Source organism: Triturus cristatus, chromosome 5_2, assembly GCF_964204655.1.
Source record: "Triturus cristatus chromosome 5_2, aTriCri1.1, whole genome shotgun sequence".
Taxonomy (NCBI): domain Eukaryota; kingdom Metazoa; phylum Chordata; class Amphibia; order Caudata; family Salamandridae; genus Triturus; species Triturus cristatus.
This window is the reverse complement of record NC_140588.1, coordinates 1,088,406,444-1,088,432,522: the sequence shown is the minus strand read 5'-3', so window position 1 is coordinate 1,088,432,522 and position 26,079 is coordinate 1,088,406,444. Positions and strand designations below refer to the sequence as shown.

The window sequence follows — 26,079 nt, the reverse complement described above, 5'->3', positions numbered from 1 at the left end:
AGCAGTGCGGGAGACCACAGCTGAATCACAGGGGGCAAGTGTGTGGGCTGATGGGTAGCAGTGCAAGAGAGACCACAGCTGAGTCACAGGAGGGAAAGTGTGTGGGCTGATGGGTAGCAGTGGGAGACCGACCACAGCTGGGTTCAGGAGGGAAAGTGTGTGGGCTGATGGGTAGCAGTGCAAGAGAGACCACAGCTGAGTCACAGGCAGGAAAGTGTGTGGGCTGATGGGTAGCAGTGCAAGAGAGACCACAGTTGAGTCACAGGGGGCAAGTGTGTGGGCTGATGGGTAGCAGTGCGAGAGACCACAGCTGAATCACAGGGGGCAAGTGTGTGGGCTGATGGGTAGCAGTGCGAGAGACCACAGCTGAATCACAGGGGGCAAGTGTGTGGGCTGATGGGTAGCAGTGCAAGAGAGACCACAGCTGAGTCACAGGAGGGAAAGTGTGTGGGCTGATGGGTAGCAGTGTGAGAGAGACCACAGCTGAGTCACAGGCAGGAAAGTGTGTGGGCTGATCGGTAGCAGTGCGAGAGACCACAGCTGAATCACAGGGGGCAAGTGTGTGGGCTGATGGGTAGCAGTGCAAGAGAGACCACAGCTGAATCACAGGGGGCAAGTGTGTGGGCTGATGGGTAGCAGTGCGAGAGACCACAGCTGAATCACAGGGGGCAAGTGTGTGGGCTGATGGGTAGCAGTGCGAGAGACCACAGCTGAATCACAGGGGGCAAGTGTGTGGGCTGATGGGTAGCAGTGCGGGAGACCACAGCTGAATCACAGGGGGCAAGTGTGTGGGCTGATGGGTAGCAGTGCAAGAGAGACCACAGCTGAGTCACAGGAGGGAAAGTGTGTGGGCTGATGGGTAGCAGTGGGAGACCGACCACAGCTGGGTTCAGGAGGGAAAGTGTGTGGGCTGATGGGTAGCAGTGCAAGAGAGACCACAGCTGAGTCACAGGCAGGAAAGTGTGTGGGCTGATGGGTAGCAGTGCAAGAGAGACCACAGTTGAGTCACAGGGGGCAAGTGTGTGGGCTGATGGGTAGCAGTGCGAGAGACCACAGCTGAATCACAGGGGGCAAGTGTGTGGGCTGATGGGTAGCAGTGCGAGAGACCACAGCTGAATCACAGGGGGCAAGTGTGTGGGCTGATGGGTAGCAGTGCGAGAGACCACAGCTGAGTCACAGGCAGGAAAGTGTGTGGGCTGATGGGTAGCAGTGCGAGAGACCACAGCTGAGTCAAAGGAGGGAAAGTGTGTGGGCTGATGGGTAGCAGTGGGAGACCGACCACAGCTGAGTTCAGGAGGGAAAGTGTGTGGGCTGATGGGTAGCAGTGGGAGACCGACCACAGCTGAGTTCAGGAGGGAAAGTGTGTGGGCTGATGGGTAGCAGTGCGGGAGACCACAGCTGAGTCAAAGGAGGGAAAGTGTGTGGGCTGGTAGGGTAGCCGTGCGAGAGACCACAGCTGAGTCAAAGGAGGGAAAGTGTATGGGCTGGTAGGGTAGCAGTGCGAGAGACCACAGCTGAGTCACAGGCAGGAAAGTGTGTGGGCTGGTAGGGTAGCAGTGGGAGACCGACCACAGCTGAGTCAAAGGAGGGAAAGTGTGTGGGCTGGTAGGGTAGCAGTGCGAGAGACCACAGCTGAGTCAAAGGAGGGAAAGTGTGTGGGCTGGTAGGGTAGCAGTGCGAGAGACCGCAGCTGAATAACAGGAGGGAAAGTGCTGCTAGAATAATCTATTGCTAGTGGGCTTGGGTGTGAGAACTGACGTCGTAGCATGCTTGATCCCAGATGTTTAGAATGTTAAAGCTCATTCAGCGATTGGTGAACAGCCATGCTTCACCTTGCGGGCTTCGATCCGGTCATTGTATTTTTCCATGGTTTTATAAAAGAATGTCTCCGGGTATGTAAGTGTTTGAGTTTCTTAGACTAGTTTTTCCCTGGTGGTCATGTTTTCAGGATACTGAAATGTCAGTGCAGTAGTGCGCATCCAGTAAATTTCCTTTTGCTAACGGGATCCCTCAGACCAGCAGACTATGGCCATTTTTGAGCACATATCTAGACACCAGCAATGGGGGGGGGTATACAGTCATACATGATAATGCGCTCTGGTTCCCGACAGACTTCGAAGAGGAAGTAAGCATTCTACGCCAGCTGTTTTTAGATGTTTAAGAACCACTTTATACAGCCTATGTCGTCACAGTGAAATTCTAATTCTCTTTTTCTGCTTGTTCCTCTTCAGAGGAGGACTGGAAACCACAGGTGATCGTACTGCCAATTCCTGTCCCCATCTTCGTACCTGTGCCCATGCATATGTATTGCCAGAAAGTGCCGGTGCCCGTGTCGGTCCCTGTTCCGGTGAGTTACCAGACACCAATCCGAATTCTAAAGGTATTTGAGAATGGATCTGCACCCAAGAGGCAGCTTGTGCTGTCCGCGCCACGACGCCTCCCGGCAGTCGCATGCTTAATAAGTACACGTAACATAACTTTAGTTCATATCTGTGAGGAAATGCCTTTTTTGCAGGATTGCACCCACTTTTGTCCCCCACTTTTTGCTAGATTCAGTGCTCGTTTACGGACTATCAACACTGGGGCACTCATGTTCAGGGCCCAGTGTAAGTGCTCTGATCCCTTAAGTATGTGTAAGTGTGTAATCCGCTATTACCTGATTGGCATTTTTAACTTACTTAGAAGTTCCTAGTGAATGGTACTCTTTGTACCCAGGGCGTGCAAGTAAAATGCCACTAGTGGACTACACGCTAATTGCGCCACCACTACAGTGACAAAGAAAAAACATCACTCTAGGCCTGCTCCTGCAGTTTAGCATGGCTGTTTCAAAACTGTCAATTCGATCTGACAATTTGCGAGGCCTAACCCTAACTTTTTAATACCGGTACATCACCTCCAAGTTTGGCTCTAAGTGCCCAGACGCTAGGGTGCATGGTATTTAAAAGGTTGGACATGTGTTAAGTTTTACATGTCCAGGCAGTGAAAAATCTCAAGTCTTTTTTCACTGTGGCAAGGCTGGCCCCCCCCACAAAAGCACTAATTTACATTATAACACCGTATCATTTACAACCTAGTTTGGGAATAGCTAGACCCTTGCTTCAAGGTCTCGAATAGGAATTTGAAGTCCATACTGTTATGAAAATGCCACTCCTAGAAAGGTGTCATTTTCCGGTCTTAAGCCTCTAGTATTGGGGAGAGGATGTGGCCTAACGGCTAGGGCTGTCGACCTTAAATCTGGGGAATCTGGTTCGAGTCTCGGGGACGACACTTAACATCCTGTGATACTTGGAAAATCACTTCATCTCCCCATGCTCAACAAAAATAAACATGTCCTTATGTAACGCAACTAGTGCTCATCTAAAGCGCTCTGATAGCTGATTCCTTCTGGTCAAGTTTGCACTTTATAAAACTTCGGGAAAAAAAAAAAAAATTCTGAAATAATCCCCTGCTGTCTCCTGGTAGCCTTCTGGGAGATGTGAATTGCTCTCCGGAAAGGGAACAAGAGCTGTGACCTCCTCCTGACTGGTTGGCCAGGGGGATGTTGTCACCAACTGCACAACCTTCAAAGGGGCAGTCCCTCTCACTGGCAGATGTAATTCACACAGTCCTGCCCCTTCAGTTGTCTTAAGTATCTTGAGTGGCACCAATGCCAGTTGGGGTGAACCCTGTCCCAGCACCGAGGCAGGGGGGTGGTGTTATTATCCTTATGTTCGAGGCATATGAGCTGCAGATTATACACTTTTGCATAGATCGCCATCTGGTGTTGGGCCCGGATGTTTGCAGTTTGTTTTTCTTCTTGGACAGTCTTTGGAAGTCACGAGTTCGGTGACTCCTCTTTCGGTCCGTACTGCGCATGGGCTTCGGCTTCATCCTCAGATTGTTTTTTTCCGCCATCGGGCTCGGATGTAATACTTCGTGCTCCGGCTTCGAACCTCTCCAGTTCGACCTTCAACGAAAAATCCTCGTCCATCGAGATTCTTTAGACGGAATAGACTTCATCTCTCTCTTCGGCACTTCCTCCATTCCAGACATCGGCAGCGGCCTTCGGGCCTATCTCGACTCCGGTCTCGGCCGATGGAAAGGACTCCCTTCAAGAAGTGCCCAAAATGTGGGTCTAAATTTCCCCACACCGACCTCCATCAGGTGTGCAACCTCTGCCTCTCTCCCGAACACTAGGCCCGAGACTGCCCCGCCTGCAAGTCTTTTCGATCGAAAAAGACTATTCAGGATCGACGAGCTCGACGCATCATGGCGCACTCATCGACCTCGGCTCCACTTGACATCTTCGGAGAAGACACCGGAGCTTCGGGACAGCAGCACACCGAGCGGGAGGAAGATGTCGTCAGCGCTTCCGAGGCCGACGACTCTGACGTGGAGGAGATCACACCGGCGCAGAGGGTCGTGAGTACTCTACCCCCTCCCCCTCTGGCACCGAAAGAGACTCCGGTCACCCCTTCGCCTCCGGGCCTAGGGAAAGCCAAGCATACTGCTTCCATCACCCCACCTTCGGGCCCGGTGAAAAAGCATCACAAGTCTCCTGGCGGCTCGGGCTCGAGCCAGCCTCCCAGCGGCGCCGACAAACATTCTTCGGCGCCGAAGAAAACAAGTTCCGTTCCGAAGCCATCGGTGTCGAAACCTGGCCTCTCGGTGCCGATCCAACACAAATCCCTCGGCACCGACGCTTCCGTGTCGAAGCCTGCCTCGGCGCGACCAAAAAATCTGACACCCCGAGAAAGCACGGCGCGGATAAACCGACGAAGCCTTCGGTTCCGAAAACATCGGCACCGATGGAGGAATCGGTGCCAGAGGAGCTTTTCACACCGGATCCTCTTCAAAAGACTTTAACTAAGGATCCCAGGACTGGACATTTAATTTGGTCTTCCAAGAAAAGACTTTTGGACAAGCCAACTCCTCCTCCACCACCAAAACGGAATGACTCTGTCACATCCCCGTTCAGAGTACCCGCCCCACCACCTCCACCTCCTCCTCTTCCTCCTCCCCCTCCTCCCCCTCCTCCACCCCCTCCATCTTCGCCCCCACCTTCTCCACCCTTGCCTCATCGGTCTCCAACCCCATCTCCAGACCCTGATGACCACGGAGATCCATTCTATGATCCCACAGATGCCCCGCAGGACCCCACTCCTCCGGGAACACCTGACCCATGGGAGGATTATCACAATCCCGACGTCCCAGATGTGCCTCAGGATGATCTCTATCCATCCAGGCCATCTCCACCAGAGGACTCCCTGGGGTTCCACCACCTCTTACAACGGGCGGCACATTACCATGGGGTGGAATTACACAGTGATCCAGTTGAGGAAGACTTCCTACTTGACACGTTTGACATAGCAGATAAATCCACCGCTATACTACCCATGCTTAAAGGGGTGACCAAGCATGCCACAGAGGTTTTCAAAGACCCCGTTAGAGCTAGGGTCTTAAACCCCAGAATAGAAAAGAAGTACAAGGCAGCCCCCACGGATCCTGTATATATTAAAGGACCTGCGCCCCTAGACTCACTAGTGGTTTCCACAGCTAGGAAGCGCTCCAACTCTGTCATCTGGTGAGGCTCCACCACCTGATAAGTAGTCCAAGCTTTTAGATGCGTCAGGCAAACGCACTGCCTCGCAAGCTGCCAATATGTGGCGCATCGCCAACACGCAGGCGCTGCTAGCAAGGTACGCTAGAGCGCACTATGATGAGCTGGAGGCTCTCATGCAGCATCTCCCGGAGAAATATAAGAATAAAGCTCATGAGCTAATACAAGAGGGAAAGATTATTACCAACACCTCTATTAAATGTGCACTTGACGCAGCAGACACGGCGTCCAGGGCTATAAACACCAGTGTCCTGCTTCGCCGTCACGCCTGGCTCAGAATTTCAGGCTTTAAACCAGAGTTCCAAGCATCTATATTAAACCACCCTTTTGACCAACAATACTTATTTGGCCCAAAAGTAGACGAAGCCCTGGAAAAAATTAAGAAGGATACAGATACGGCGAAGTCTATGGGAGCCCTGCAATCACAAACCCCTAGACGCTCCTTTCGCCGTTCCTCCTTTCGAGGCTCTGGCAGAGGTTACTCTTCCGATAACGCCTCCACTTCCTACAAGTCCCCTCCTCAAAATACCTTCTCAAAGGGCTACCAAAGAGGTGGATATCGGGGAAACAATAATAAAGGCAGGGGCAAAACCAACACCGCCCGTTCTGCCACACCGCCCACCCAATGACTTTCCCCCGCTCCCCCCAGACCATTCCACTCCGGTCGGGGGCAGACTACAACACTTCCTTCAAAACTGGGAGGCCATAACATCAGACAAATGGGTAACCCAAATTATTCGGTCAGGATACTGTCTCGAACTAACCTCTACCCCCCCAAATATTCCACCCAGACACCGTGCGATGTCACAAGAACATACCACACTTCTGAAACAAGAGGTACTCTCCCTCCTGCAAAAACACGCGATAGAGCAGGTACCCGTCGATCAGCAAAATCTAGGGGTCTACTCTCTGTACTTTCTCCTACCGAAGAAAGACGAGACCCTACGGCCCATTCTAGACCTCCGGCCTCTAAATGCATACATCCATTCAGACCATTTTCATATGGTAACTCTTCAGCAAGTTCTACCACTCCTCCGTCAGGGCGACTTTCTCACTACACTGGACCTGAAAGACGCATACTTTCATATCCCAATACACCCTGCTCACAGAAAGTACCTCCGATTTGTCGTGGACGGCCAACATTATCAGTTCAGGGTTCTCCCCTTCGGGGTCACAACCGCACCACGGGTGTTTACCAAATGCCTGGCAGTAGTGGCAGCACACCTCCGAAGACAAAACATTCACGTCTTCCCCTACCTGGACGACTGGCTCATAAAAGCCGCGTCCTACCACCAGTGTGTACAAAATACAAACACTACCATACAACTACTTCACCAGCTAGGCTTTACGGTGAATCACCAAAAGTCCCACTTGATACCGTCTCACACAAAGCAATACCTCGGTCTCGGTGCCACTATAGACACCTCAAAAGCTATAGCCTATCCCAACTCAGCCAGGATCGCAAGCATGCAAGCCCTGCGCCAAAAGTTCCTTCTTCAGCACTCTCTCTCAGCAAGAGTGTTCATGAAACTAATAGGGATGATGGCGTCTTGCATTTTCATAGTGCCTCATGCAAGACTTCACATGCGTCCACTTCAAGAGTGCCTAGCACGCCAGTGGAACCAGGCCCAGGGCCAGCTGACGGATCTGGTGTTGGTGGACGGCCGCACTCCTCGATCTCTGCAGTGGTGGAACACCACAAACCTTTCCAAAGGGCGACCGTTCCTGGACCCGGTTCCTCAGGTGATTCTAACAACGGACGCATTGCTCTCCGGCTGGGGAGCGCATCTATTACACCTCACAGTGCAAGGTCTATGGACTCCACAACAGAGGTTACTCCACATCAACCATCTGGAGTTATTGGCGATCTTTCTAGCCCTGAAATCGTTTCAGAAACAAATTTCAGCCAAGGCAGTCCTAATTCGCACAGACAATATGACTGCAATGTATTATATTCAAAAACAGGGGGGGACACACTCTCCCCAGCTCTCCCGCTTAGCACAGAGCATATGGAGATGGGCAATTCCACCAAAAATCTTTCTCCTGGCACAACACGTCCCAGGCATACAAAACACCATAGCAGATCTGCTCAGCAGACAAACGCAGCAAATGCACGAATGGGAACTGCATCCACAAGTTCTTCACCCATTCTTCCACAAGTGGGGGCATCCTCAGATAGACCTCTTCGCCACCCACGAAAACAAAAAATGCCCAAGCTTCGCCGCCAGATACCCACACCCAGTGTCCAAAGGCAATGCGATATGGATGAACTGATCAGGCAAATTTGCCTACGCCTTTCCACCTCTCCCACTAATTCCATTAGTGGTAAGGAAGCTACAACAGCACTCCCTCAGACTCATTCTGGTAGCTCCAACATGGGCCAGGCAGCCGTGGTACACCACACTACTACAGCTCTCAGTGGTACCACACCAAAAGCTGCACCTGTCCCCATGCCTCCTAACCCAGAACCATGGAGAAATCAGGCACCCGGACCCCGCTCAGCTCAACCTAGCGATCTGGCTCCTGAAATCTTAGAATTTGGATACCTTAACCTTCCCCCTGATTGCATGAACATTATCAGGGAAGCCAGACGTCCTACCACTCGGGCATGCTATGCCGCAAAGTGGAAGAGATTTGTTGTTTACTGCCGTAACAATACAATCGACCCCTTAGATGCATCCATACAGCACATCATATGCTATCTGCTCCATCTTCAAAGGTGTAACCTGGCATATTCATCCATACACCTAGCAGCAATTGCTGCTTACCTACAAAACAGACAGCATTTATCACTGTTCAGAGTGCCTGCTATTAAAGCCTTTATGGAAGGCCTTAAAAGAGTAATTCCACCCAGGGCACCACCTTCCCCTGTATGGAATCTAAACGTAGTTCTTACAAGGCTAATGGGTCCGCCCTTCGAACCAATGCATAAATGTGAGCTACAGTTCCTCACTTAGAAAACAGCTTTCCTCGTAGCTATCACTTCCCTTAGAAGGGTTAGTGAGATACAAGCGTTCACTATACAGGAACCCTTTTTACAGATACATCACAGCAAGGTGATACTTCGCACAAATCCAAAATTTCTGCCCAAGGTCATTTGCCCCTTCCATCTTAATCAATCGGTGGAATTACCGTTTTTTTTTCTCACAACCCCAATCTGTTGCGGAAAGGGCTCTACATACACTTGATGTTAAAAGGGCTTTACTGTACTACATACAAAGAACACATCCTTTCAGAAAGACTAAACAGTTGTTTATCTCTAAATCAGGGATAGCTAGGTGGATTGTAAAGTGCATACAAATTTGCTATCAAAAAGCAAAAAGAACATTATCTGTTCCACCTAAAGCCCACTCTACAAGAAAGATAGGGGCTTCTATGGCTTTTCTAGGGAACATACCCTTAGATGACATCTGCAAAGCAGTCACATGGTCAACACCGCACACCTTCACAAAACATTACTGTGTAGACGTGTGGGCCAGGCTGTACTAAAGACACTATTTCAAACCACTGCAACGGATACCGGTGGTCGCCGCTAATGTTGGGTACTGCTATATAATCTATGCAAAAGTGTATAATCTGCAGCTCATATGCCTCGAACGGAATATGCTACTTACCAGTATGCATCTGTTCTTGGCATGTAGAGCTGCAGATCTATACACGCCCACCCGCCTCCCCGGCTACCTGTATACGTTCCAGACTTCTCTTATTTAGATACAACACACATGGGTTTCTTCACTATTATCACTACGCTCCATCTTTTCCCTGCTGGCGAAAAACAATCTGAGGATGGAGCCGAAGCCCATGCGCAGTACGGACCGAAGGAGGAGTCACCGAACTCGTGACTTCCAAAGACTGTCCAAGAAGAAAAACAAACTGCAAACATCCGGGCCCAACACCAGATGGCGATCTATGCAAAAGTGTAAAGATCTGCAGCTCTACATGCCAAGAACAGATGCATACTGGTAAGTAGCATATTCCTTCCCTAGAACCACCACAGAGGTGTGCCCAGACCTCTGACTCTGGAAAGGAAGATTATGACATCTTGGATTTGGGCAGAGAGAATCACTGTGGGATTGTTTGGTGCCAAATCCCAGGAGGTGTTGTAAGAGTACGTAGGGTTGCCTGTGGGAATCTTACTCCTATTGCTCACCCACAAGCTTGTGCCAGGCATAAAAGCTACACCTCTGACTACCCTCCTCAAAACACTGCTAGACCTGTGGAAAAGAGTAGGTCTGCACCCGCTGAACCAAAGGACTGGAGCTCTAAGGAAGGACACAGCCTGCTGTTAAACAGAGAAACTCAAGGGCTGCACCTGCTCCCACTTAAACTCATTGGCTAGCCTCCTGTTGAGTATCAGGAACTCAAAAGCTGCAAGAAATCTGCAGCGAAGAGCACAGATAACCAGTTCCAACTGGACCCCGCTGATGACTCCTGGGAGATTGAGTCCTAACTCGCCAAGTGGTGCCCAGAAGGTCCTTAACTTGTGTTAGAGTTCACTCTATCACCCTCAAGATTGCAGAAGTGGACACTTAGTAATATTTTCCTAAAAGAACCAGAGGCCACTACAGGACTGCTGTCGGACCGCAGCTGCCAGCGTTGCATCACCGGTTAGACACAGCTTTCCGATATGCCCTGCTGAAAGCAGCTTGACTTCAAGAAAAGTTTCTAAGTTTGAACTTGGAGGATTCATGGGACCAATGATGAGCAGCACCTGCTGTCAGAGCCCTCCGTCAGATGCTGCCAGTCAGGCCAGTGATCAAATTACTCCCAAAAAAGACTTAAGTCAGTAGGTGAACTCTTCACCAGAGTGGAGATGGTTCTTCCAGCTGACCTACGCTCACTTGCGGGCAACCTTAACTTTTCACCAGAGTGGAGATGGTTCTTCCAGCCGACCTACGCTCACTTGCGGGCAACCTTAACTTTTCACCAGAGTGGAGATGGTTCTTCCAGCCGACCTACACTCACTTGCGGTCAACCTTAACTCTTCACCAGAGTGGAGATGGTTCTTCCAGCCGACCTACGCTCACTTGCGGTCAACCTCAACTCTTCACCAGAGTGGAGATGGTTCTTCCAGCCGACCTACGCTCACTTGCGGTCAACCTCAACTCTTCACCAGAGTGGAGATGGTTCTTCCAGCCGACCTACGCTCACTTGTGGTCAACCATAACTCTTCACCAGAGTGGAGAGGGTTTTTCCAGCTGACCTACGCTCACTTGCGGTCAACCTTAACTCTTCACCAGAGTGAAGATGGTTCTTCTAGCCGACCTACGCTCACTTGCGGGCAACCTTAACTTTTCACCAGAGTGGAGATGGTTCTTCTAGCTGACCTACGCTCACTTGCGGTCAACCTTAACTTTTCACTTTTTCCCGGTTTAGATACCCATGGTTGGCACTTTGTGCTTTTTATTGATAGTATTTTTGACGGTTTAGAGTTTCCTATCTCTGGTTTCCCTGATGCGATTTTGATGTCTATTTCCTCCGTAAAATGTATACAATCTTCAGGGTTTTTTTTTTTTAATTGTGTTGTATTTTCAACTTATTAACTGTTTTGGCACTGATTAATGTTTTCCACTTATTTTTTTGAGTTAAGCTTGACTGCTCTGTGCCCCAGATTCCCAGGACTGAGCTAATGTTTAAATTAATGTAACTGGACCGGATACAAAATAGTGACATTAATACATGGGAGGTCTGACAACCACCCCAACTACTTTCTCACAGTATCCCTTGAAAAGTAAACCATTTCTCAGTGTTCGGAATTACCATGTTGTTTTTTAGCTGTTGAATTAAGTTGATTTATTTTTTGATTAGTGTCCTTATGAGATCCCATCTGACAGTATAATGTACTGCCTCCTTTTCACCTCTGACAGGTGCCTGTGCCAATGTTCCTGCCCACCACTCTGGAAAACACAGACAAGATTGTGGAGGCGATTGAAGAGCTGAAGGGGAAGATCCCGTCCAACCCGCTGGAGGCAGATATCCTTGCAATGGCGGAGATGATTGCGGAGGCAGAGGAGCTGGACAAGGCATCCTCAGACCTTTGTGGTAAGAGTGCGTTGGAATTCACTGGAATAAGGAGCTTCAGTTAGTGGAGCAGCTCTGCCGGGGCTGGAAAATAAGTGGGAACGGTCAAAGGAGGTTTTAGAAGAATTCACACTTGATCAAATCACAGTAGTGGGTATTTCTTTTCATAATAGGCAACCATGCAGTAAAGAAGTGCTCGTTTCACAAGGTGCCTCTAAGTCAGACGTGAGTTCCTAAACACTGGCCTACTTAGAATGATCCTCCCTGTCCAGCGAGAACTGGGTAGCTCATGCTCGAGTGTGTTGAAAGTTTTCGTAGTTTTTCTTGCTCCCAAGCACTATGTTTATTTCAACCATTCTAAGTTTTTATACTCTTATGCAGTCGAATACTAAAAAAGAATTGAATTTGTTTTGTGTTTTCTGTGCCTAGATTTCATAAGCAGCAGGGGACTGTACATAGTGGTGAGAAGTACAACTTGCATGTAATTTAAACTGTGTATGAAGGTGAAGTCCACTGCACAGGTTGAAGTTCATGGTGTAGGGGTAGAGGGTTTTTGGCATAAGTGGCATAGACCCACTATGGCAAACCTTGAGGCAGGACTGCAGTGGCCCCTTCGATTAATACCTAACCGTTAAAGGTTGGCAGGATACCAATGAGGTTTCCACACTTAGGAGACCTGCAATCAAGTGTATTGAGAAGACCGTGAAATCTCTGCTAGGTTGATGTGGGTAACAAAGCTGACAGGATCCTGTAAAAACCTGCATACGGCCTTCTGCAGTGAGTTGATACAGGGACAAGTTGTTGGAGGTCAAGAGCCTCAAAGGTAGAGATGAGCAATGAGGTGCGATGCACTTCCGGCTTCTCAAACCAGGTGTTTGTTACCCAAGATGCATAGATTTTGGTCGGCAATGAGAACATCTGAGGTACAATCTAGGGAGACGTCTTGAAAGTGGCTCTGTATATACTGTGTTCGAGGCATGTGGGCTGCTGAATTCATATCTGTGCATAGATCGCCGCCTAGTGTTGGGTCCGGATGTTTGCACGTTGTTGTCCTGGAAGAGTCTTCGAAGTATCCTGGGATAGGTGACTCCTCCCCTGGACTACAGTGCGCATGGGCATCCTCTCCATCCTCAGATTGTTTTTTTCCGCCATTGGGTTCGGATGTGCTTATCTTGACTCAAGTTAGGAAAAACTTTTTACAGGCCAAAAGGCCTTTAGTTCGCGTCGGTACTGTTCCCGATCGGTATCGATAGTTATTTGTTAGTTTACTAACTTCAAAAACAACTTTTTCGCATCTTACCCGACCATCGACCCGACATCGACAATGGAATCGAGGACACCATTCAAGCGGTGTCCTGTATGCAATGCGAAATATCCCCATGTCGACGTCCACCCGGTGTGCAACAAATGCCTTTCACCGGACCACGACGAGTCCACATGTATGGCCTGTGCCCGATTCCGATCCAAGAAGACTCTCCGGAATCGATGAGCAGCGAGACTTGAAGCGCAGCACGCGGCACCGGCCCCGACCAACATCTTCAGCGCCGAGGACGAAGAGGTCGAAGAAGTGGAGAACCTACCCTCCAGCCCCGCTTCCGAACACGACTCCGGATCGGAAGACATCGAAGAACAACTCTTTCACAGACAAAAAGCCGACACCGAGGTAGGAGACTACAATGAGGCCTTAGGGGCCGAAGAGAGTAGCTCCGGTGACGAGCAAGGCCTACCCGTACAGACTGAGGATATCCCAGTGCGTCAGTCTATGGCTCCGGTCGAGGGATCGCCTTCGGGCCTTACCCAAGACCTATCCCGCAGTCCTTCGGCCCCGCCCTCTGGCCCGGCCTCGGACATTCAGCGGCAGCCATTACTACCCACAACGACTGGTTTCCCTTCATCGAAACCGAAAGCCGTATTGGTTCATCAGAAACCGAAACTGAAAGTGACACTGGTCGGATCGAAGCCCCCCACACCTTCGACGCCAGCCAAACCCGTCGGCACCGACCGCACCAAACGGGACTTCGGTGCCGAGCTTGCAGCAACCGACGTCGGCGCCGACACACAGAAAAAGACCATCGGTCCCGCCAAACCGCCTCGGCTCCCGGCACCGACACAATCGGCTCCGGCCACAAAGGTCAAAATGGCTGCTGCGTCTCACACCGCTTCGAAAGTAGCACCAAAGGCACACTCATCGACGCCGTCGACAGCTACTACCTCTCCTCGACTCGATGACCCAGTGGCGCCGAGAAAGTCCACGCCCGCCTCTACAGAACCGGTCGGCGCCAAAGAACCGTCGGCGCTCCAGGTGCGGAAAATTGCAGCGTCCTTGCAACGCATCAAAGACAAGGCAGCCCTCCAGGACACGTCAGGGTCCGAGCCGAAAAAAGCTCAAAAAGCTTCTCCGGCACCGGGCAACATCACTTTTGGCCTACCACCATCCACGGCCCCAAAACTGTTCGAAATCAGAACACGTGTCACCCACACCAGGATCACACCTGCCGAACGCTCTCCTGTGGAGACGTCACCATCGCACATCATCGATGCCGACACCGGCAGAATGATGCTCCACAAAAGGAGAATAACTTCCGAGCCAGCTTTGGACTCCTACCGGATCCCGCTAAAGAAAAAACTGCCAGTGGATTCAGAACCAGTTCTTTACGAACCTCTCCATACCTCTTACCAACATCCACTGTCCTTCTCTCCAACACACTCCGAAACCGACGTTTTGGAGGACTACATGGGTGACCACGTCCCCTACCCCGGGGAGAGGGATCCTCAAGGCCAACAGGACCCTGACCAGGCTTGGGATGACCCTGTAGACCCAGGTGCACCTATGGATACGCAGGACACGCAGCTATATGGCGCAAAAACGTCTCCCACAGAGGACACTGCCGCATTCAACGCCCTCATTGAACGCGCTGCGGCCAATCATGGTGTGCAACTCCATTCTGACACCATCGAGGACGATTTTCTCATGGATACTTTCGCATCCTCAGAAAGGAATATCAAAACTCTACCCATGTTGAAAGGTGTCCTCAAACCAGCAAAGGACATTTTCAAAGAACCCACCAGGGCAAGAGTAATAAACCCCAGGATCGACAAATACAGGTCGGCGCCTGGGGACCCTACCTACATTAGAGGCCAGTTGCCTCTGGATTCCATAGTGGTCGCGAACGCTCGCAAACGGGCGCACTCGCAGACAACGGGGGATGCTCCTCCCCCGGACAAAGAGTCCAAGGTGCTAGAGACCTCCGGCAAACGGGTTGCAGCCCAAGCAGCTAACATATGGCGTATTGCCAATACTCAGGCGCTCCTAGCTCGCTACGATCGCGCACATTATGACACATTAGAAACATTACTCCAACATCTCCCTGACCAATACAAAGAGGGAGCAGAGATCCTCATCAGGGAGGGACAACTCCTCACGAACGCATCCATTAAGTGTGCACTGGATGCCGCAGATACAGCTGCCAGAGCCATAAACACTAGCGTCATGTTACGACGACACGCCTGGTTACGAATCACCGGATTCAAACCTGAGGTACAAAATAACATCCTCAACCAGCCGGTCAACCCCGACTACTTATTCGGGCCAGAGGTTGACACCACCCTAGAAAAAGTAAAAAAGGACACAGACACTGCAAAGTCCATGGGGGCTCTCCAAACGCAGACCTTTCGGAGCGGCTCCTTTCGTCGCCCCGGAAATAGAGGAGCAGGTAGAGGACAGGGGTCACAGCAAACCTACAACAAAGGAAACGCACAAAGTTCCTACGATAAAAACACCCGGGGTGGATATCGTGGCTCAAGCACAAAGGTCAGAGGACGCGGATATGGCAACACCAGGTCCTCCCCCAAGAACAAACAGTGACGCCCTCTCCCTTCCTCCCGACCACATAACACCTGTCGGGGGAAGGCTACATAGGTTCCTGTCCACGTGGAACTCCATCACCACGGACAGGTGGGTCAAAGATATTATCAAACACGGTTACTGCCTAGAATTAACCTCCACTCCACCCACAATACCGCCAAAACACCGTCCTATGTCCTCAGAGCACTTAACGCTATTACAGCAGGAAGTGCTAAGTATGCTACAAAAAGGCGCAATAGAGGTCGCACCCGTCCACGAGCAAGGTACGGGGGTGTACTCCCTGTATTTTTTAATACCGAAAAAGGACGGGTCACTCAGACCTATACTAGACCTGAGACCCCTCAACCGCTACATTCTCTCGGAGCATTTCCACATGCTCACCCTGCAACAAGTCCTACCACTGCTCAAACAGGGAGACTTCCTAGCCACGCTAGACCTCAAAGATGCGTATTTCCACATACCCATTCACCCATCACACAGGAAATATCTCAGGTTCACTATTCAAGGGCAGCACTACCAATTCAAGGTTCTTCCCTTCGGCGTGACAACAGCGCCCAGAGTTTTCACAAAGTGCCTGGCTACTGTGGCCGCACATCTACGGAGGCAACACATTCATGTCTACCCCTACCTCGACGACTGGCTTGTTCAAGCAAAGTCAGCCCAGCAATGTGCCAGCCACATGTCCCGCACCATTCACCTTCTTCACAGTCTGGGGTTCTCACTAAATTACCCCAAATCCCATATAGTACCTAGGTGCGGCCATAGACACTCTGGCGGCCACAGCTCAGCCAAATTTAGTGAGAATCAACAGCATGCAAATGCTGATTTCCAAGTTCAAACCCCAACACTCCCTTCCCGCGCGAGTGTTCATGCAGTTGATAGGCATGATGGCCTCCTGCATTTTCATAGTCCCACACGCGAGACTACATATGCGCCCGCTTCAGGAGTGCTTAGCACGTCAATGGAATCAGGCTCAAGGGCAACTAAAAGACCTAGTGTTGGTGAGCGGTCGGGCATACAACTCTCTGCATTGGTGGAATCCACAAAACCTTTGCAAGGGCCGACCGTTCCAAGAGCCTGTTCCACAAATAATACTGACAGCGGACGCGTCTCTCCAGGGATGGGGAGCTCATGTACTCAATTACACAGTGCAGGGACTATGGACAACACAACAAAAGAAGATGCACATCAACCTTCTAGAACTGATGGCAATCTTCCTGGCTATGAAAGCATTCAAAGTACACTTGTGCAACAAAGTCGTGTTGATCCGGACGGACAACATGACCGCCATGTACTACATACAGAAGCAGGGAGGAACACACTCTCCACAGTTGTCTCATCTGGCTCAGAGCATGTGGAAGTGGGCCATTCAGAGGAACATGTTCCTCATGGCGGAACACCTCCCCGGCAAGGACAACCAGATGGCGGATCTGCTCAGCAGACACAGCCACCAAATGCACAAGTGGGAGTTACACCCATCAGTACTCCAGCCGTACTTCCAGCAGTGGGGTCATCCAGACATAGACCTATTCGCCACAAGCGAAAACGCAAAATGCCAAAGCTTTGCCGCCAGGTTCCCACATCCGCAGTCGCAGGGCAATGCGATATGGATGAACTGGTCCGGCAGATTTGCGTACGCTTTTCCCCCAGCACCACTGATACCGCTGGTGGCACGCAAACTCAGACAACACTCACTGACACTCGTCCTGGTTGCTCCAACGTGGGCACGCCAGCCATGGTACACCACCTTTCTCGAACTTTCCGTGGTGCCGCATCAAAGACTGCGGATCAAACCCGCGCATTTGACGCAGAACCATGGAGAGATTCAGCACCCAGATCCGCAACAGCTGAACCTGGCAATCTGGCTCCTGAAGTCCTAGAGTTTGGCTACCTAAACCTGCCACCTGACTGTATGGACATCATTAAGGAGGCCAGGAGACCCACTACCAGGGCTTGCTATGCAGCCAAATGGAAAAGATTCGTCATTTATTGCAATAATAATGACATTAACCCGCTAGACGCATCCATCCAAAACATAATGTTACCTCTTACACCTATACCGATGCAATCTGGCATACACCTCAATACGTGTCCATTTGACCGCAATATCAGCCTATCTCCAGAACAGGCAGCACCTCTCTTTATTCAGAGTGCCAGCCATCAAAGCATTCTTGGAAGGACTCAAACGAGTAATTCCTCCAAGCCACCCACCAGCTCCAATGTGGAACCCCAACTTGGTCCTCACACGCCTGATGAGTCCGCCCTTCGAACCTCTACACTCATGCGAGATTCAATTCCTCACCTGGAAAGTAGCTTTCCTAGTAGCAATCACTTCTTTGAGAAGAGTTAGTGAACTCCAGGCACTAACCGTTCAAGAGCCATTTATACAGGTTCACGCCAACAGGGTCGTACTACGTACCAACCCCAAATTCATGCCCAAGGTGATATCGCAGTTCCACATGAATCAAACTATTGAACTGCCTGTTTTCTTTCAAAACCCACAAACTGTCGCAGAAAGAGCACTCCATACACTAGATGTAAAGAGAGCCCTGATGTACTATATCGACAGGACTAAGGTCTTTAGGAAGACTAAACAACTTTTCGTTGCCTTTGCCCCACACCACAAAGGTAACGCTATCTCCAAAGCAGGTATAGCCAGATGGATCGTTAAATGTATTCAAATTTGCTACCAAAAGGCTAAACGCACATTAACGATTCCCCCACGAGCCCACTCAACACGTAAGTTAGGGGCCTCCATGGCTTTCCTGGGAAACATTCCTTTGCATGATATATGTAGAGCAGCCACCTGGTCCACTACACACACATTTACCAAACACTATTGTGTTGATGTGCAATCAAAACAGCAGGCAGCTGTAGGACCGGCTGTTCTCAAAACTCTTTTTCAGACCGCTGCAGCTGGCACTGGTAGCCGCCGCTAATAGGAGGTACTGCTATGTATTCTATGCACAGATATGAATTCAGCAGCCCACATGCCTCGAACTGAATATGCTACTTACCAGTATGCATCTGTTCTTGGCATGTAGGGCTGCTGACATTCATATCGCCCTCCCTCCTCCCCGGCGCCTGTAGCAGCTGCAGCTCTCAGAATTACTGTAAGCATGGTCATCACTTTCTGTATCTACTCCATCACTGCCACAATGGCGAAAAACAATCTGAGGATGGAGAGGATGCCCATGCGCACTGTAGTCCAGGGGAGGAGTCACCTATCCCAGGATACTACGAAGACTCTTCCAGGACAACAACGTGCAAACATCCGGACCCAACACTAGGCGGCGATCTATGCACAGATATGAATTCAGCTGCCCTACATGCCAAGAACAGATGCATACTGGTAAGTAGCATATTCATTCCAAATAGGTACAGGGTGTACAGAGTCCACAGTCCCCAGAGGTTTGGCAGAGGCTTAAGTTAGATATAACCTTTCTCTCTAAAGTGGTAGCTTGGTCGAGCAGTAAGGCAGTATCAGAGGACAGTGTAAAGCATTTGTTGTACACAGTCAGAAAATGGTCTCATACACTCCAGAACTGAACTCTAGGCCAATGGTGTATATATAAAAAATATATGCTTGTTTTATTTTAGAACCAGCAAGAGGTATCAAAATATACTTTCTCAGAATTGAGATGCTTTAGTTAAATACTTTACAAAGGACAATTGACTTGAAATGCAATAGTTACAGTTTGTTGCAATAGGCAACACAATTTCAAACACAATAATACATTAAGCTCAATGGGAATTTTAAGTTATATGCAATTGATTACTTTCAGGATTACTTCTCTAACTTCAGGACTGGATCCTAGATTCAGCCCTGGGACAGTTTTTGGAAACAAGTGAGTAAATACTTTTTAGTTACTGTTGTGATTTTTAAACTATATTTTGCTATTTTAAAAGTTGACAATTTGCCAATGTTATCCCATAGAAGGAAATTCACTTAACAGGTAAGTGGGGTTTTGCAGCGTGAATCTTTCTGGAATCACTATGCTGTGCATTACTCCGCGGTCTGGTGGTTGGGTCCGGAATCGTAGTATTTCTTTTCTTTTTTTTTTTTTTTTTTTTTCTTTGTAGCCCTGGTGGGCGTCGAAGTCCCACCATTTGTTGTACTTCTCGTGACGTCGGCATGCTTCCTGCGGAAGTCCCACTTTGGGGCGTCATCTTCAGATTCTTTTTTCCGCCGTTGGGTCTGGATCGTCACCGAGAAGCTCCAGAGTTTTTTAACGAAGAAAGAAGAAGAGCACAAGTTTCATTGAAGGAAAATTAAAGGAGACTACAGACAGAAAGAACATCGAGCCGGGACGACGAAGAAGGAGGAGAACCTCGAGATCTTCAACGTCCAACGGAGAATGCGCACTCAGGGACACTGAGCGCAGGAATTGACAAAACACCTTTTAAATTCTGCCGTAACTGCCACCACAAATACGCGCAGAAGGACAAACATCCGGTCTGCAACCTTTGCCTGCCAGTCGACCACGAGAGCAAAGACTGCAACGCCTGCTCCGCCTTCACACCGAAGACACTCAGGATGAGAGAGAGGCAGAGGAGAGCCAACGACAACATGGAAGGCAAGGGTAAGGCCCCGTCTCTGTACGACCTGGGCCTCTCCACCGACGATGAAGACAACGTTGCCGAGGGACCTGATGACTTCACGGTCGCAGAGACCGATAAGAAGACGTCTGACAAAGTAGGAGAGACGTCGAGCACAAAATCCCCGAAAAACAGAGACTGACTCTCGAAAATCAGAGTCTATGTCCTCGAAACGAACACCAGCGCCGAAAATTTCGACGACCGCGAGTGGATCCAAGGACAAAAGGCCCAGCGGATCCTTCGAGAAGGACTCCCAGGTGTCGAAGGCCGCCGAAAAACAAAGTTCGTCGAAACAGGCCCACGAGGTTGGGCGCTCGACGATGAAGGAGAAGGTCGCGTCGACGCAAGCTCCGTCGAAGAGGCCAGCGCTCGACGCCGAACATGCCTCTGAAATGGAGAAGAAAAAGAGAAGGATCGAGGCGGAGATGGAGAGCATCCTTCAAAGGAAGAATGAGTTCGACGAGAAGATGAAGAAATTCACAATCCCAACGAAACCCCCGACGGTTATCGTCAAGGCAGAAGAGCAGGACGAGTTAGACGCCGAAGAGTAGTCAAACTCCTGAAGAAGAGGAAGATGATCTCTACTATGAGGGAGAAGAAGAAGAGGAGGAACAGCAATCGAACTACGGCTCGGCGCCGTCGACGACGCAAGACCTGGAATGGCAGGACCTCGACGCCGAAAATCCAGAAGAGCCCGTGGAGACTTATCCTTCGAGGCCGTCACCACCAGATGATATTGGGGCTTACAACATGGTCTTAAAGAGCGCGGCAGCAGCTTTTGGCGTGAAACTAGAGGAGGAGAAACCGAAAGCGGACTTTTTACTCGAGACACTGCTCCCCATCCAAACTAGGAGCCAGTTCCTCCCTATGCTTCAGAGTGTCGTGAACCAGGGGAAGGAGGCGTTCAAGGACCCTGGAACATGCAGATCCATCACACCCAGAACAGAGAAAAAATATAAACACTCCTCCCAGGACCCTCCATACATCAAAGGATCTGTCACAGCAGACTCCATTATCGCATCTACAGCCAGAAAAAGGGCCAATGTTCCGGCAACCTCTGGACCACCTCCTGACAAGGAGAGCAGAAGGATGGACCTCACTGGGAGAAAAATAGAGAGAAACGCTGCAATGCACTGGCGCATGGCGAACTCCAATGCACTACTGAACAGGCACCAGTACCAACATTGGGACGAAATGGGGGACCTAATCAAGCATCTCCCCGAGCAATACCAACAAAGAGCTTCGCATCTAGTGGAAGAGGGGAAGAATATATTAAATTCATGCCTTAAAACAGCGTTGGACGGGGCAGAGACATCAAGCAGACTGATGGCAATAGGAATCACTGAAAGGAGACTGGCCTGGCTCAGAATTTCAGGATTCAAGCAAGAGGTACAGAACAACATCCTGAACACCCCGTTCAACGGAGAAACGCTGTTCGGGGCACCAGTCGATGAGAAACTCACCCAACTCAAAAAAGAGAATGAGATGGCGAGGTCCATGGGGGCCCTGCAATTCAGAGGGATGAGAAGAGGTACCCCGACACGGAGAGCTTACGGAAGGGGAGGAAACCAGCCGGGAACGTCACATCAAACATTCCAGCAAGGCCAGCAAGGCGATGGTCACGGGCAACAGGGGCAGCAGAAACAGAACTGGCAGTACCAGCCTCAGGGCCAGTCCTTTCGCAGTAGGGGAAACGGACGAGGCCAAAGAAGCAGAGGGGGAGACCAACCCGCCTCAAAGTGACTTCGCACGGAGGAGAGTGCTCACCCACAACATCCCTGCAAGGGTAGAGCACAAAGGAACCAACAAAAGAGGGTTACACGAACCAAACGCCTACGAGCATGCAACACCGGTGGGCGGCAGACTCAGATTTTTCCTCCAAGAATGGAGAAAAATAACAGACAAATGGATACTCAACATCATACAGTACGGATACTGCATAGAGTTGGAAAGGAGACCCCCAAACAAAAAACCAAAGAGAAGGGAACACTCAGGACAAGAGCTAGCACAACTCGTAGAGGAAGCACTACAGCTACTCCAAAAGGAGGCCATAGAACCAGTACCATTCAAAGAAAGGAACAAGGAGTGTACTCAAGCTACTTCCTGGTACCAAAGGTGGACGAAACACTAAGACCCATCCTGGATCTACGATTCCTAAACAAGTACGTAAGGACGCAAGAATTCAAAATGACATCCCTACAAGAATTACTCCCACAAATTAGAGACCGAGACTTCATGTCCACCGTGGATCTCAAAGATGCCTACCTGCACATCCCAATGAACAGGCAGCACAAGAATCTGTTAAGGTTCACCATCAACAAGGATCACTACCAATTCACAACCTTGGCATTCGGTCTAAAGTCCGCACCAAGGGTTTTCACCAAATGCCTTGTAGCAGTAGCAGCGTACCTGCGGAGGGAAGGGATTCACGTGTATCCTTACCTCGATGACTGGCTAATAAAGGCAAGTTCACGCGACAAATGCGAGGAACACGCACAGCGTGTCACAAGAACACTAACAAAGCTGGGGTTCTCAATACACTGGGGGAAATCATCAATGGAACCAGAACAAGTGAAGATCTTCCTGGGGGCGCAGATCAACACAGTAAAGAGAACGGTGATGCCCAGCGAGAAAAGGACACTAGCCCTGCTGAAGGAGACGCGCCTCTACCAGAAGGGGCGAGCTCTGACAGTGAGAACAGCGAGCAAGATCATGGGGATGCTGGCGTCATGCATTCACCTAGTTCCCAATGTATGCCTACACATGAGACCATTCCAGGAATGGCTGCAACAGCAATGGTCACAAGCAAACGGAAGTTGGGAGGATCTAGTGGTTGTTACGCACGCAGTGCAAGAGGAGATAGCATGGTGGAACAGGGAGAACATAACTATAGGAAAGCCCTTGACACCACCAAGCCCAACTGTGACCATTACCACAGACGCCTCCCAGATAGGATGGGGAGCGCACATGAACAAGCTCAGAGTGAGGGGTCTGTGGACTCCAGCAGATGCGGTCAGACACATCAACTATCTTGAATTAAAGACCGTACTGCTAGTGCTGAAGGCATTCCAGAAAAAACTGTACAACCAAATGGTGTTGATACAAACGGACAATACTACAACTATGTTCTACATAAACAAGCAGGGAGGGACACAATTGTTCCCCCTGTCCAACCTGGCACAGGAAATTTGGAGATGGGCCATCACGCTCAAAATAGACCTGCTGGCCATACAACTACCGGGGAAAGACAATGTAGAAGCAGACTGGCTCAGCAGGCAGACTTCAGCATCCCACGAGTGGGAACTCAATGGGCAGGAAACACAAAAACTATTCAAGAGGTGGGGTACACCGACAATAGACCTGTTTGCAACACACCTGAATGCAAAATGCCAGTTCGAGGCATGTGGGCTGCTGAATTCATATCTGTGCATAGATCGCCGCCTAGTGTTGGGTCAGGATGATTGCATATTGTTGTCCTGGAAGAGTCTTCGAAGTATCACGAGATAGGTGGCTCCTCCCCTGGACTACAGTGCGCATGGGCATCCCCTCCATCCTTAGATTGTTTTTTTCCGCCATTGGGTTCGGATGTCCTAATCTTAGCTCTTTGAGTATTTAGGAAAATCTTTATTTTTATTAGGCCAAAAGGCCTTTAAACTCGTCGGTATTGTTTTCGTTCGACGCCAAGTACTTTTGTCGAGTTAGGTTCTCACGAAGAGCATCGAAGTTAGCCATTTGCCCTTCGACACCAAAGGCCCAATCGAGATCGACGATGGAATCAAATAGTCCAAAGAAATCGAATAACCCCTTTAAGCGTTGCCCTCTTTGCAACGCTAAGTATGCTCGCCTCAACGTGCACCCAGTGTGCAACAAGTGCCTCTCTCCAACACATGACGAAGCCACCTGTATGGCGTGTTCCAGGTTCCGATCGAAGAAAACTCTTCGCATTCGTCGAGCAGCTCGGCTCAAGGCGCAGAAAGCGGCGCCAAACCCGGACAACATCTTCGGGACCGAAGATGAAGAGGTCGTGGACCTTGAAGTTCAGGAGGGAATATCGGATCCGGCTTCGGAGCGTGAATCCGACTATGATGCCGAAGACGAGCGTCTAGTAGATGAAGAGGAAGATGATGTCGTCGACAAGGTAGGAGACGACGAAGAGGCCCTTGGGGCCGAGGAAGATGGCTCTGAAGATGAGCTAGGCCCAAATGTCGGTACAGGGCCCGAAGAGGCACTCCTTAAGGCTCAGGTCGAGGGATCGCCACACGGCCTTACCCAAGATCTTTCCTCTCGTTCTACAGCCCCGCCTAAAGGCCCGGCTTCGAACTGTCCTGAAGAGCCATCGGTATCGAAAGCGCCATCATTCGATTAAGATAAATCGAAACTGAAGGCACAGGCACCGAAATCGAAACCGAAAGAGAAAATGTCTCTAATCGGCAACAAGGCCTCGAAGCTGTCGGAGCCGAAGACCCAAAAGACGGCACCTAAGACCAAGGTCAAGGTGGTCGACCCGATAAAATCGGCGCTGAGGATCGTCGATACAGAAAAAGAGGGCGACTCTCAAGAGCAGACCCCCTCCCAGTCCTCGTGTCGAGAAACCGACATCTGGTACGGGGCTCCATGCCACTACAAAGAAGCTCTCAAAGGACCATGTCGAGTCGACAACACCATCTCCCTTCTTTTTTTTTCTTTTTTTTTTTTTATAAAAAAAAAACCTTTATTCGTATAATTCAGATACACAGCTATTCAGCCGACAACCCGGAGGTTCGGCAGCTCCTCAATCGACACGTGCAGTCATCTACAGCTCTCATACAGGAAAAAAACAAAGGTTCCAATTTTTAAAAATGAACACAACAAGCAAGGCAATATACATCATAAGTTCGCGTCCGCTCCCAGCGAGGGGGCGGCCCCATTTCCAACATCAGTTCAAGCCACCGATTGAGAGGAGGAGGGAGAAGCAGAGGCGCTAACATTCTAGCAGAGGTGCATCAGAGATACCCAAGTCGGATGCGAGGCTAGGGGGAAAGTTGCTCCTCTAGTGGTTCAGTGGCAGGAGGCCAACATATGTACCCCCTATACTGGTTCCAACCTCCCCATACCTTATGCCATTTCTTGGGCCTACCCCGCGCACTATACACCGTTTTCTCCCGGAACATGCACCAGTCCATGTTGTCCTTCCAAGCATCCAGGGTGGGAGGGCTAGGGGATCCCCACAATCTTGCAATATCTCGCTTAGCCACCATATTACCTAGGGTCACCCATTGAGTCTGCGCCGCGTCGTAGTCTGTAGGACCCCACACATTCAAGAGACAGCGCCGCGCCTCTGGGTGCAATACAATGCCTGTGACCTCCTGCATAACAACGTGAATCCGCTTCCATAGTTCCTCAATCACACCACACTCCCATATAATGTGCAGAAAGGTGCCCACCATCCCGCAGCCCCTCTTACACAGCCCGTCCTCGGAAAAACCCATATGGACCAATCGGGGCCCAGTGACATAGACTCTGTGGAGTATCTTAAGCTGGACAAGCCGCAACCTGGCGGGGATTGCGACCTCCTTAGGAGAGGAGACCGCGTACTGCCAATCCTCATCGTCCAGCTCAAGGCCGTCTCTAGTCCACACCATCTCCCTTCTTAAAGAAGACGGTGTCGGAGTTGTTATTGCGCATCCAAGACAGGGCTTCGCTGCTCAGCACGAAAACAGCCCCGCAGCCGAAAACGGGCAGCACGGTTCAGACCGCGTCGATGCACATCAAGTTCGGATTACCACCGGCGGTTTGACCGAAGATGTTCGACGCAAAGAAGGGTCCCGAACCGAAGAAAGGTATCGACACGAAGAAACTGTTGAAGCGCCACAAGGGGTATCAATGGGACAAACAGCTGTTGAAGTACCTCAAGAAGATGAGGAACTGCGGCAGTTTATCTATGCAGGGACTGGTCAACTTTCAATACATAAAAGAAAGATAGTGCCAGAGAAATCTATGGAGCCATACAAAACTC

The 26,079-nt window shown here is 50.2% G+C and overlaps 1 protein-coding gene across 5 annotated transcripts in view; it reads left to right on the top strand.

Moving 5' to 3' along the window:
* The window catches only part of ZMYM3 (zinc finger MYM-type containing 3), a 682,395-nt gene that overhangs the window by 405,786 nt on the left and 250,530 nt on the right, over positions 1 to 26,079 (top strand). For all 5 annotated transcript variants that reach the window (XM_085608441.1, XM_085608444.1, XM_085608442.1 and 2 more), the window contains exons 16-17: positions 2,232 to 2,347; positions 11,467 to 11,641. In XM_085608441.1, coding sequence (XP_085464567.1) covers positions 2,232 to 2,347; positions 11,467 to 11,641 — 291 coding nt within the window. The remainder of the gene's footprint in view (positions 1 to 2,231; positions 2,348 to 11,466; positions 11,642 to 26,079) is intronic.